Raw genomic sequence first — 12,990 nt, forward strand, 5'->3', positions numbered from 1 at the left:
CCACAAGAATGTGAACACTTTTATTTGTTCTGAAATATGCTTTTAACCTTTACAGTGGGAAAGGCCCTTAATTTATCTATTCCTTATTATTTTCCAGCCTCCTACTTTCTATTTCCTTTCTGTGCTCCCTGAAAAACAAGATGCCATGTCTAAAATCCTGTGTGCCTTTGTGCAGGGCAAAGCCATGCCTTTGTGCAGGGCAAAGCCATGTCCTCGTGCACAGTCATGGGGTATGGCCGAGGGTTATGTAACAAGAGCTGTTCCTAGTGCAGTTGGCTCCTGCAGGAGACCATGATGTGGCAACTACAAAGCTCATCGCAGGTAGGCTGAGCATGAACTTGCCAAGCAAGAGCTGTGGCTCGGGGCAGCCTCTTGGTCAGCTTTGTTCTGACTCAGAATTATTCCCTTGAAACGCTGGGTTTGGGTTCAAAAGACCCAAGAGTTCTGTTTCATAGAGGGGTGCTCCTGCCAGAGTCATGACGTACTAGAGATCCATACTTTTTTTCTCTCCCCAGTGGGTGGGTAGATACTGGAAACTAGTTCTGTTCTGATAAAAGTGTTCCCATTCTTGTGGTTTGTTAACCGAATAGCTTGGTCACACCAAGGCCGTGTCTAGGCAATGTAATAGAGCCTGCTATGGCACAGTGATCTAGTTTTGTTTTTCATTTAATTATGTTCCTGGTTATTCTTGTCAATATTGACTATCTAGAAAACTTATTCACCCATATGCCATACTTTAGGATTGAAAGGAATTTTGGACCACTAAACTTTTCAGACAAGGCAATTGAGGCCCAGAATGATTAGGTCTTTGGCCCAAGGGAAGAAAGTAGGTTGGTGTCAGCTGGGTTTAACAGTCTTGGCTCCCTGACTTCCAGAACAGTTCTATCCCCAGTCAGATTGCTTCTAGTTAGTAAAGGGGGGTAGCAAAGTGGTGACCTGATGACTTTTTCTTTTAAGCTAATAGTCCGTATTTAAAAATTGACAGATTACACATGGGAATCTGGACTTCTGGTTTCCCTTCAAAGACTTGGATCCACACTTTTGAAAAATGGATGGTTGGCGTTCACAGTGGCTTCTGCTTCCATACAGGTTATGTGCTTTTCAAATTACCAGAGTTGCCACGCTTCCCTATTGCCTCCCAGATATTGAGGTTGACTGTCAGCTGCCACTTGTGGTACTGTTGTATTTATTTTTACTTTTGAAATTCCTCCATGTTGCACTATTATTTTTCTAATAGTAGAATTAAGACATAAGTGAACTATTTGCTTTACCAATGTCGTCTTCTTTTTTTTTTTTTTTTAAGCTGGAGTCTCACTCTGTTGCCTAGGCTGGAGTGCGGTGGCACGCTCTCGGTTCACTGCAACCTTCACCTCCTGGGTTCAAGCAATTCTCCTGCCTCAGCCTCCCAAGTAGCTGGGATTATAGACGCGCACCACCACACCCGGCTAACTTTTGTATTTTTGGTAGGGACGGGGTTTCACCGTGTTGGCCAGGCTGGTCTCAAACTCGTGACCTCAAGTGATCCACCCACCTTGGCCTTACGAAGTGCTGGGATTATAGGTGTGAGCCACTGTGCCCAGCAAAGTGGGCTGTATTTCAAGAAGAAATGGATATTTTAAAAAGTAAAGTGTTGACCGGGCATGGTGGCACACACCTGTAATCCCAGCACTTTGGGAGGCCGAGGCAGGTGGATCACAAGGTCAGGAGATTGAGACCATCCTGGCTAACATGATGAAACCCCATCTCTACTAAAAATACAAAAAAATTAGCTGGGTGTGGTGACGGGCACCTGTAGTCCCAGCTACTCGGGAGGCTGAGGCAGGAGAATGGCATGAACCTGGGAGGCAGAGCTTGCAGTGAGCCGAGATCGTGCCACTGCACTCCAGCCTGGGTGACAGAGCGAAACTCCGTCTCAAAAAAAAAAAAAAAAAGTGAAGTGTTTCGGGGCCAAAAGAATATAGTTTAAGATTATGGCCGGGTGCGGTGGCTCGTGCCTGTAATCCCAGCACTTTGGGAGGCTGAGGCGGGCAGATCATCTGAGGTCAGGAGTTCAAGACCAGCCTGACCAATATGGAGAAACCCTGTCTCTACTAAAAATACAAAATTAGCTGGTTGTGGTGGCGCATGCCTGTAATCCCAGCTACTCGGGAAGGCTGAGGCAGGAGAATCACTTGAACCCAGGAGGCGGAGGTTGCAGTGAGCTGAGATCACGCCATTGCACTCCAGCCTGGGCAACAGAATGAGACTCCGTCTCAAAAAAAAAATTATATGTATCATATACACATATAATGTATATATTGTGTGTATATATGTTTTTATTTTAGAGAGACACAGTATCTCTCTGTCATCCAGGCTGGAGTGCAGTGGTGTGATCATGGCTCACTGCAGCCTCGACTTCCTGGGCTCAACCCATCTTCCAGTCCTTCCACCTTAGCCCTCCTGAGTAGCTGGGTCCACAGACATGAGCCACCATGCCTGGCCATTTTTTCTTTCTTTTTTTTTTTTTTTTTTTGTAGAAACAGTTTCTCACAATGTTGCCCAGGCTGGTCTTGAACTCCTAGGCTCAAGTGATCCTCCCACTTTGGCCTCCCAAAGTGTTGGGGTTACAGATGTGAGCCACTCTACCTGGCCTCAAGGTACTGTGAAACAAATCTATTTGGCACCTGTAGTCACTGGAGGTTGCAACTCTTATGCTAAGTTCTAACACCATAATCAGAAGAACTTTGGATATTTCACTGTGAGGTTGTTGTATACCTTTGACAAGGTCTTAAATTTTTTTTTTTAATTTTTAGAGATGGGTTCTTGTATATTGCCCAGATTGGAGTGCAGAGTGCAGGCTATTCATAGGCATGATCAAAGTGTACTACAGCCTCAAAATTGTGGGCTGAAGCCATCCTTCTGCCTCAGCCTCCTTCATGGCTGGGATTACAGGTGCCCTGCTACCTTTGACAAGTTTTGAAAGATTTTCGTAGCATTGAGGGGAGAAGAAAAGTGAAATAAAGAGAAGAAATGGGACCCTTCTTTATCCTCCCTCCCCTCAACAGAACTATTAAAACCCGAGATCAGTTTATTTAGACACTGAGTCATATTGTCCAAAAGACTGCGCATTAAGAATCTCTGTCTTAACTTTAGGCAGAACTATCTTGAACTGTTCTAGTAGGATGGCAATCATGGCAGCACAGCTACTGGGGAAATTAGAACTGAGGTTTCCTCTCTTCTGTTTGCTGAAATAACAGCAAAACTGCTTGAAGAAAACACACTATATTATTCTAAGAAGTAAATTACAAATAAGCAACACCCAAAATGTCCCTCACTCATGGTTCCTTGAGTAAAAGGTGCTATGCTTTATCTACCCAATATTGTGAGTAGTATCATTTATAGGCTCATTTCTACTAGTGAGTTGTTTTTTTTTTTTTTTTTTCAGATCTCTGCTTCTAGCTGTCCTTCCACTCTATCAACTAATATTTCTTTTGCAAAGCTAGGCGGCTCGGTAAGGTTAAAAATAATTCAGCTATATTGTGTTGAACATAATTGAAATGTCATAAACCATCCAGAGAGCAGGAGAACCAGTTCTCTCTTGTTTCTATCGGTGTAGTCTGTTTACATTTCTGGTCCTGTCACTGAAGCTTGGACTGAGAGACCTGGTGAGGAATGTTTCCTCTGGAGTTTCGACAGGCACAGCTATTTGTCACTGCCTCAGAAGCTGCGTGGCTGCAGGTGAGGAAGGCTGCCCTTATGGGAGGGATAATTATGGTCAGTGACCTGTCTGAGCTTGGCCTCACTCTGCACCCAAGCTTGTGACTGGCTCAGAAAGTCGTCTGCTTCTGTGTTCACATCAATTATTTCCTTCCTTGCTTTCTAGAAGAGAATCGGCCTCTGGTACTGGTGAAGAGACCGGAGATTTTCAGTCAGGCATTTTACCTGGCTGAGTGCAGGGCTTGGAGGTGGAGTCGCTTGTGGAAGGATTAAGTAGAGGGAGGAGTCACTGTCAATAGGATACCATACACATGGCAAAACCAAATATAACCACCCACCTCCTCTGACTCACCTACTTAAAGCATGAATAACCTGGAGGGGGTGGTGGCAAGCAGGTACAGAGATGCTCCTTGACTTTCAGTGGGGTTGTATCTCAATAAACCCATTGTAAGTAGAAAATATTGTAAGTCGAAAATGCATCTAATACACCTAACCTGCAGAACTTCATAGCTTAGCCTAGCCTACCTTAAACGTACTCAGAACACTACAGTAGCCTACAGTTGGGCAAAATCATCTAACACAAAGCCTATTATATAATAATGTTGAATATTATGTAATTGAATACTGTACAGAAAGTAAAAAACAAAATGGTTGTACGGGTACTCAAAGTATGGTTTCTACTGGATGTGTATTGCTTTCACACCATCATAAAGTTGAAAAATTGTAAGCTGAACCATCATAGGTCAGGGACCATCTGTATTTGAATGAGTGAGGTGGGGGCCTGAATCTACCCTCCTCCTCCCCTCACCACCCCATCCTTAAGATACACATTGACCAGTGAAGTCTGTCTTGGCCTTGTGAAACCCTTATCATCCGAATGGCCTAATGAAGTAGAACTTGTGACTGATAGGAAGACTTTGGAGAGGTTTGGAATGTTCTTTGACTTACCAGGAATCTAGTAGACCCAGGATTATCCAAATGTCACCAAACAGTAAGTTCAGTGCCCAGAGGGGAGGTCCATTATTAACCCTTCCTTGAGGTAGACACATCCAGTGTAGATGAGGGTGATGCTGGGTGGTCCCTGCCCATAGCTTAGTCTGACCCTACTCAGGAAGGGGATAGAATAGGAATAGCATTATGAGAGATTCTTTCTGTTCTGTACCCCTTATATGTTATAAGATAATGGAGGAAAATCTCAGTTGCCAACCTGTGTCGGCCACATTAAAGCAACAGTTACTGTATCAGTCATGGTAAATGAATGGAGGTCCAGATATAAACATTGTTTTACCATTTTATATTTTTATATGAAGCATTTGGCTTGAACCTTATGTTTGAAACATCAAACATAGTGTATTGTCATATTGAATATGAATACTATCAGTGTTTTAATAATAGCTGACATTATATGTGTGGCACCACAGGTGTATCATTTTAAATTCTCTATATATAGCATTTAAAGTGTATAGTGACTAAAGTAATTACTGTTGCTTCATGTGGTCAATATGGGATGTGCCAGTTTAGCAGATGTGGTTACTCAACTCACATAAAAAGGTTACCTTAATCTGTCAGAAATCGTGGAAGTCACATCTCAAGTAGGACTGAAACATGTATAACATGGTCCATGAAGAGGGAACTCTTTTCTTCCCCGCTCCCCTCTCCTCACACCACCTCCTGCTTCTTTTCACAAGCTCTGCATTGTTCTGCATAGCAACGTTTCATCCACAAAAAGCTCCAGTGTGTAGGGGGTCTGAATCCTGTCTGATCTCTTCCTTAGCCCCATAGCTCAGACATGAGATGTGGTCCAGGGAGCAGCCTAGACAAGTGCCAATGGGACATGTAAAGATTCCCCTTTCTTTTCTTTCTTTAAGTGTTTTTTGGAGACAGGGTCTCACTTTGTTGCCTGGGCTGGAGTGCAGTGGTGCAGTCACGGCTCACAGTAGCCTGGACCTCCCGGGCTCAAGCCATCCTCCCACCTCAGCTTCCCAAGCAGTTGGGACTATAAGCGCATGCCACCACGCCCAGCTAATTTTTGTATTTTTTGTAGAGATAGGATTGCACCATGTTGCTCAGGCTGGTCTCAAACCCCTGGCCTCATGAGATCCTCCCACCTTGGCCTCAGAAAGTGCTGGGATTACGGGCATGAGCCACTGTGCCCGGCCAAAGATTCCCCTGTCTTTTTGACACTCTTCAGCTGTGCCCTCCCAGGGAAGACATTAGCTCACTCTGCAGCCACTTGTGCCATTCTCGTTCCCTCCTTGCACAAGGCCTTGTCGTAACTGCTTCACTCTCCTGGTCTGCCAGTGCAGATATCAGTGATCCAAGAAGATACAGGAAGAGCCTTGTGTGGGAGTTGCCTGGAGCCCTCCATGGTATGTTGGCTCTACAAGAGCTGGGCATGTGGTGCCAGGGAGTGGGAGCAGCAAGGCCACCCCGCTCAGGCCTCTGCCCTGGAGGAAGGGTGGCGTAACCGCCCCTGGACGACAGCCTGGATGTGGTGAGGGGAGACGGTCCACGCCCTGCTCTCAAGCATGGAGGTCGAATGTTTCTAGGTCAGCAGCTCAGGACAGCAGGCAGGTCAGGCCTGGTAGAGGAAGTGCATGTGAGGAGTCAATGGGAAGTGAGTAAGAGATGGTGGTGGTAAACTAGGAGGTGCTCCTACAAACAGAATTGGATTTTCCCTTTTAAAACAAGGATGGCCGTAGCTGAGCCCTCCTCTCGTGTGTGTGTGTGTGTGTGTGTGTGTGTGTGTGTGTCCATGTCCTCTTCTGTTCTCCGCCCCTACTGAAGAAAGGAGATAGCTCTGGCTTCCAAAAGTAGCCTTGCAGCTGTAGGAGGACTGACTCTGCCTAGCCTTTACATTTCCCATGTAAAATTTAACAGTGCTTTCACAGAGCTTCTCTGAAGATCAAAGGGTACCCAACTGAATGTGAATCTGTGGTCTGGGGATTTTTTTTTTTTTTTTGTCTGTTGCTTCCCTTCCTCCCTCCCTGCAACCCTAAGTAGATGAAATATTGGGCCAAAGGGCCAAGGAATCCTGTTAAGGGAGGAATCTCGCGGTCTCATTTCCAGCCAGGCACTTTTCTGTTCTTGTAACTTTCCAGTCATAATTTGGGGATTACTGTTGTTAACTCTGACACCTGGTGGTCATTTCAAAAACTGCACTCTGGAAGAATTAAACGTTCACTTTTATCATTTTTAGTTGTTTTTCCACCTCCAATGTCAGTGTCAATAATATGCATTTTATAAATTAGTGGTTATTGTTAGTCGAATGATCTATAAGTAAAATTCTTTCACATGCATTCAACAGAATACACTAGGATAGAAAATTTCTGAAAGGTATACCAGAAGCTATACATGCTGGTCCCTAGGGAGTGCAGCTAGGTGTGGGGAGGAAGCAGACTTATTTTACTTTATGCCAGTTAGTGCCTTCTGAAATGATCTTAAACAGAAATAGTGTATTACTGTAATAATTATAGTGAAGTACTGCACTTGGGCAGGATATTCCCTTCCAGGGCTCCTACCCTCTCCTGGTTTTGCGTCCAGGGACCTCCTCTGTGCTTTTGAATGTATTAAGGAGTGACGTACGGGTGGATTCACTCTGATCTCATTCACTGACAGTGGCGGGAGAGCCCAGAGCTGAGTAGAAACTGGTTCTGGAGCATCGTGTGGCTAGGGTGCCAAAGCCGAGAAAGGTCCTGTAGTCCCTGTGTGGTCAGCAGTGAAGGCAGCAGTGCTCTGTCAGTATTGATTCTTCAGGGGTAGGCTGCCCACTTCCCGAAGTTATGCTTAGCAGAGGGGCTCTGGCTCACTCCCAGTCCCTCAGCCTACCAGGTGTGAGGCTGCCAGGAGCTGATCGCACAAGGCTTGGCAAGGCAGATGCTCCCCAGCTCCTGACATCAGAGAGAAGGGCTGGGATTGTGGCCTGCGGTTGATGGACAGGAGAGCCTGGTTCGATGACAGCAGCCACCCTTTGACTACCTTCTCTGTGGCTGTTACTGTCTGATTCCAACCTTCCACTGTTGAACAGACCTCCTACCACTTTCCTACTACTCCCCCTAATGATAACATACTGAACTCACTTTTATGAATTTGTTGAGACCTTACCACTTTTCAAGTGTGTGTTCAGGAACAGCAAACTTTTGTCTTGCTTGGATCCACCCACGTACACAACTCACCATGGGTATCAGACACACTGGGTAGCTGAGTGCTCAGAAGAAGATGCGAGGTATTCAGGGGAAGTGTCAGTGGGGTCTCCCAGTGCCTGTTTGGTCCACAGTCAGGAGAGGCCCTGCTTGCACTTCTAATACAGTCCCGGAAAGACAGGGCCGGAACTTAGGAGGGGAGCTCTTTGCAGCAGCTTTTCAAGAAAAGGGGAAAATTTTAGCACCATACTGTTACGTGGTCCTTGTACCCAGAGGCCCTGTTCAGCTCCAGTGATCAACTCTCTTACGGCACACCCTCCAAGGTGCCTAAATGCCATCCCGGGATTGGTTCCAGTGTCTATTATCTGTTTGACTCCAAATGGCCAAACACCTGTCTTCCTCTCTGGTAGCCTGGCTTTTATCTTCTAGGACAGCCAGGGCCCCTCTCTTTGCCTTCCCCTCTTCCTTCCTTCTACTGCTTAGATCAAGTCTTCAGCAGACATCATGTGACCTTGAGGATGGATGTCACATGCTGGAGGAAACAGAAGGCCAAAACCCTGACGACTTCACAGAGCTGCCAAAACAGTTCCTGACTGTTTACTCCGGGTCTTTAACAAAGTGATGAAAAGAAATCCTTGCAGTATGAAAACAACTTTTCTATTCCATGGAGCCAAACCTCATTATAACAGATAACATGACCCTCAGCGATATCCAAGTATTTTCCTGTTCTCATCTATACTATGGCGAAGGGGCAAATACCTCTCAGTAAAGAAAGAAATAACAACTTGTATCTTGGGCGAGGCATTTCTTCTGGTAGAACTCTGTACACAGAATAAAATAGATCTGTTTGTGCTTATCTTTCTCCTTAGAATTATTGAATTTGAAGTCTTTCCCAGGGTGGGGGTGGAGTGAAGCTGGGGTTTCATAAGCACATCGTAGTGTCTCTTAGCTTCCATTTAAATATGCAGGTAAAGATGTGGAGGGCCCAGAAGTATCAGAGAGGAGAGACAGGCTGCTCTGATTGCCTTTGTAAAATGCACATTTGAGCTTGTGCAAAGCCCTGGGCCTGAGCTCAGTAAAAGCAAGGACAGGATTGAGGCTCTTGGTTCAGTTCCCCTGCACACCCTGGGTGGGGAGGGGTTGTTAGAGTCATGGAACCCCTGTTTTTTTTTTTTTTTTGACCGGGTCTCGCTTGGTCACCCAGCCGGAGTGCAGAGGTACATACACAGCTCACTGCAGCCTCAACTTCCTAGGCCCAAGCGATCTTCCTGCCTCAGCCCCCGGAGTGGCTGGAGCTACAGCCCCACGCCACTACACCTGGCTAACTTTTGTACTTTTTGTAGAGACAGGGTTTTGTCATATTGCCCAGGCTGCTCTCGAACTCCTGAGCTTGAGTTTAAGACCAGGTTGCTCAAGTGATCCACCCACCTCGGCCTCCCAGGGTGCTAGGATTACAGGCATGATCCACCCCTCCTGGTTTATCTTTCTTAAGCTTGGAGTCATCTTTTTAAAACAGCAACAATGAGGTATAATTGATATACAATACACTGCTTATATTTAAAGTGGATAATTTGATAAGTTTTGCCATATGTTTACATCTGTGAAACTGTCACCACAATCAACAGGGGGATCATATCCGTCACCCACAAAAGTTTCTCAGGCCTCTTCCCCCTGAGAAAACCCTCCCCCTGGCAGCCACTGAACTGCTTTCTGTCCCTGCAGGTTCGTTTGCATTTTCTTAAGTTTTATATAAATGGAATCATAGAGTACGTGCTCTTGTTTTGTCTGTCTTCTTTCACTCAGCATAATTATTTTTTAGATTCATGTGTCTTGTTGTGTGTGTCAATTCTTTTCTTTTTATTGATGAATAACATTCCATTGTATGGATATACCACATCTGTACAGTTTGTTTAATTCGTTCACCTGTTGATGGACATTTGGATCACTTCCAATATTTGGCTATTAAAATAAAGCTACTCTGAACATTTGTGTATGTGCCTTTGTGTTATTCTTGGGTATATATCCAGGAGTAGAATGCTGGATCATGTGGTAGGTTTTTTGGGTTTTTTTTTTAGATATGTGGTCTCATTTGGTCACCCAGGCTGGAGTGCAGTCGCGTGACTGTGGCTCACTATGGCCTTAAACTCCTGGGCACAAACAATCTTCCCACCTCAGCCTCCTGAGTAGCTGTGTGTAGCTGGGATTACAGGCGAGAGCCACTGCATCCAGCCAGTTATTTTTATTACGACTTTACCCTTAATTCATTGTATGTTTAATTTAATTTAATTTAATTTTTTTGTGAGATGGAGTCTCACTCTCTCGCCCAGGCTGGAGTGCAGTGGGGCGATCTCAGCTCACTACAACCTCCACCTCCTGGGTTCAAGAAATTCTTGTGCCTTGGCTTCCCGAGTAGCTGGGACTACAGCCCGCCACCACACCCAGCTAATTTTTGTATTTTTAGTAGAGACAGGGTTTTGCCATGTTGGCCAAGCTGGTCTCGAACACGTGACCTCAAGTGACCCACCCACCTTGGCCTCCCAAAGTGCTTGGATTACAGGCATGAGCCACTGTGCCCGGCCCCCATTGTATATTTTAAACAAAGGGTGTTATTAGACATATTTTTATTTATTAAACATATTTTTGATTCATTATACATTTTAAACAATATGAGTTTATAGCCAGTATGACTTTTACTCCCCTTTCTTTAAGGGGAGATAAGCACACCAGTATTCTATAGAATAGTATCAGCACACAAGGCACACTTGCTTCCCTTTGCTTACCTCTGATTTAAGATCATAACTTAAAGGAATTTATTGAATCTGTGGACATACATATTTACTTCTGAGTATATATCTCTTCCTCACATGCATATACCTTACATAAATGATTTCTTTTTTTCAGTTACCATAGTGATTTAAACAGTTTTAAAACATCTTTATTAAGATTTTAACATACTACAAAATTCACCCATTTAAAGTGTACACAATTCATTGGTTTTTAGTAGATTAACAAAGTTGTGCACCCAACACCATAATCTAAGTTTAGAATATTTCACCCCAAAAGAAAACCCATATCAATTAGCAGTCGTTTCCCATTCTCTCCTCCATATGCCTCAGTTGTAGGCCACTAATCATGTACTTTCTTTTTCTATATATTTACTTATTCTGGACATATATAAATGGAGTCATACAGTATATGGTTTTTTGTGACTGGCTTCTTTCACTTAGCACGGTGTTTTCTTTTTTTTTTTTTTTTTTTTGAGACGGAGTCTTGCTCTGTCGCCCAGGCTGGAGTGCAGTGGCGCAGTCTCGGCTCACTGCAAGCTCCGCCTCCCGGGTTCACGCCATTCTCCTGCCTCAGCCTCTCCGAGTAGCTGGGACTACAGGCGCCCGCCACCGCGCCCGGCTTATTTTTTTTTTTTTTATACATTTAGTAGAGACAGGGTTTCACCATGGTCTCGATCTCCTGACCTCGTGATCCGCCCGCCTCGGCCTCCCAAAGTGCTGGGATTACAAGCGTGAGCCACTGCGCCCGGCCTAGCACGGTGTTTTCAATGTTCATCCACGTTGTAGCATTTATCAGTACTTCTTTCCTTTTTTAAAAAAAAAATAGAGTTTACTTTTTAGAGCTGTTGTAGGTTCACAGCAAAATTGAGCTGAAATTACAGGGTGTTCTCATATACACCCTGCCCTGCTCCATGTAAACCCTCCCCCATTATCACCATCTGCACCACTGGTGTATTTGTTACCATCAATGAACCTACATTGACATCACTATCACTTGGTCCATAGTTTACAATAGGGTTGGTTCACTCTAACCCTATTGTAGGGTTCACATGGTGTTGTACATTCTATGGGTTTGGACAAACCTTTAATGATGACATGTATCCACCATCATAGTGTTGTACAGAGTAGTTTCACTGCCCTAAAAATCCTGTTATGTTTAAATTTTTTTTTGTTTTTTGAGACAGTCTCACCCTGTCACTCAGGTTGGAGTGCAGTGGCCCCATCTTGGGTCACCACAACCTCTGCCTCCCATGCTCAAGCGACTCTCCTGTCTCAGCCTCCTGAGTAGCTGGGGTTGCAGGCGCCCACCACCACGCCTGGCTAATTTTTGTATTTTTAGTAGAGATGGGGTTTTGCCATGTTGGCCAGGCTGGTCTCGAAGTCCTGGCCTCAAGCAATCTGCCCGCCTTGGCCTCCCAAAATGCTGGGATTACGGGTGTGAACCACTGGGCCTGGACCCAATTTTTTTTTTTCTTGAGATAGGGTCTCATTCCGTCACCTGGCTGAAGTGTGGTGGTGTGATCACGGCTCACTGGAGTCTCGACCTCCCAGGCTCAGGTGATCCTCCCACCTCAGCCTCTTGAGTAGCTGGGACTGCAGGCACGCACTACCACACCTGGCTAATTTTTTGTATTTTTATTGTAGACATGGGCTGGTCTCAAAACACCTAGGCTCAAGTGATATTCCTGCCTTGGTTTCCAAAATATGTTTAACTTTTGTTTTTTTTGAGACAGCATCTCGCTCAATCACCAGGCTGGAGTGCAGTGGCGTAATCTTGGCTCACTGCAACCTCCACCTCCAGGGTTCAAGCAATTCTCCTGCCTCAGCCTCCCGAGTAGCTGGGACTACAGGTGTGCGCCACCACACCCAGCTAATTTTTGTATTTTTAGTAGAGATGGGGTTTCACCATGTTTGCCGGGATGGTCTCCATCTCTTGACCTCGTGATCCACCCGCCTCAGCCTCCCAAAGTGTTGGGATTACAGGCGCGAGGCACCGTGCCTGGCCTGTTTAACTTTTTAAGAAGCTACCAAAATGTTTTACGAAGTGCTTGTACCGTTTTCCATTCCCAATGATGTGTGAGAGTCCGGTTTCTTCATATCCTTGCTGACTCTTGGGATGGTCAGTCTTTTGTTAAAATGTTTTGTTAAAAATCCTTTGGCCATTTAAAAATTGTGTTGTTTTCTCATTATTAATTTTTAGAGTTATTAGCATGAATACAAGTCTTTTTTTTTTTTGAGATGGAGTTTCACTCTTATTGCCCAAGCTGGAGTGCAATGGCACGGTCTCGGCTCACAGCAACCTCCGCCTCCCAGGTTCAAGCGATTCTTTTGCCTCAGCCTCCTGAGTAGCTGGGGTTAGGCATGCG

At 45.0% G+C, this 12,990-nt stretch overlaps 1 protein-coding gene across 5 annotated transcripts in view; it reads left to right on the top strand.

The window, feature by feature from the left end:
* The window catches only part of CNIH3 (cornichon family AMPA receptor auxiliary protein 3), a 323,021-nt gene that overhangs the window by 15,644 nt on the left and 294,387 nt on the right, over window positions 1–12,990 (top strand). For 2 of the 5 annotated variants that reach the window (XM_063613423.1, XM_063613422.1), the window contains exons 2-5: window positions 986–1,089; window positions 3,425–3,490; window positions 3,596–3,717; window positions 8,322–9,828. The exons of 1 other annotated variant lie outside the window; for it this stretch is intronic. In XM_063613423.1, coding sequence (XP_063469493.1) covers window positions 986–1,089; window positions 3,425–3,490; window positions 3,596–3,717; window positions 8,322–8,460 — 431 coding nt within the window. In that variant the 3' untranslated portion in view covers window positions 8,461–9,828. Of the gene's footprint in view, window positions 1–985; window positions 1,090–3,424; window positions 3,496–3,595; window positions 3,718–8,321; window positions 9,829–12,990 lie in introns of those variants that run through there. 2 more of the 5 variants (XM_063613424.1, XM_055233820.2) reach the window with 2 other exon arrangements.

This window comes from Symphalangus syndactylus, chromosome 19, assembly GCF_028878055.3.
Source record: "Symphalangus syndactylus isolate Jambi chromosome 19, NHGRI_mSymSyn1-v2.1_pri, whole genome shotgun sequence".
NCBI lineage: Eukaryota > Metazoa > Chordata > Mammalia > Primates > Hylobatidae > Symphalangus > Symphalangus syndactylus.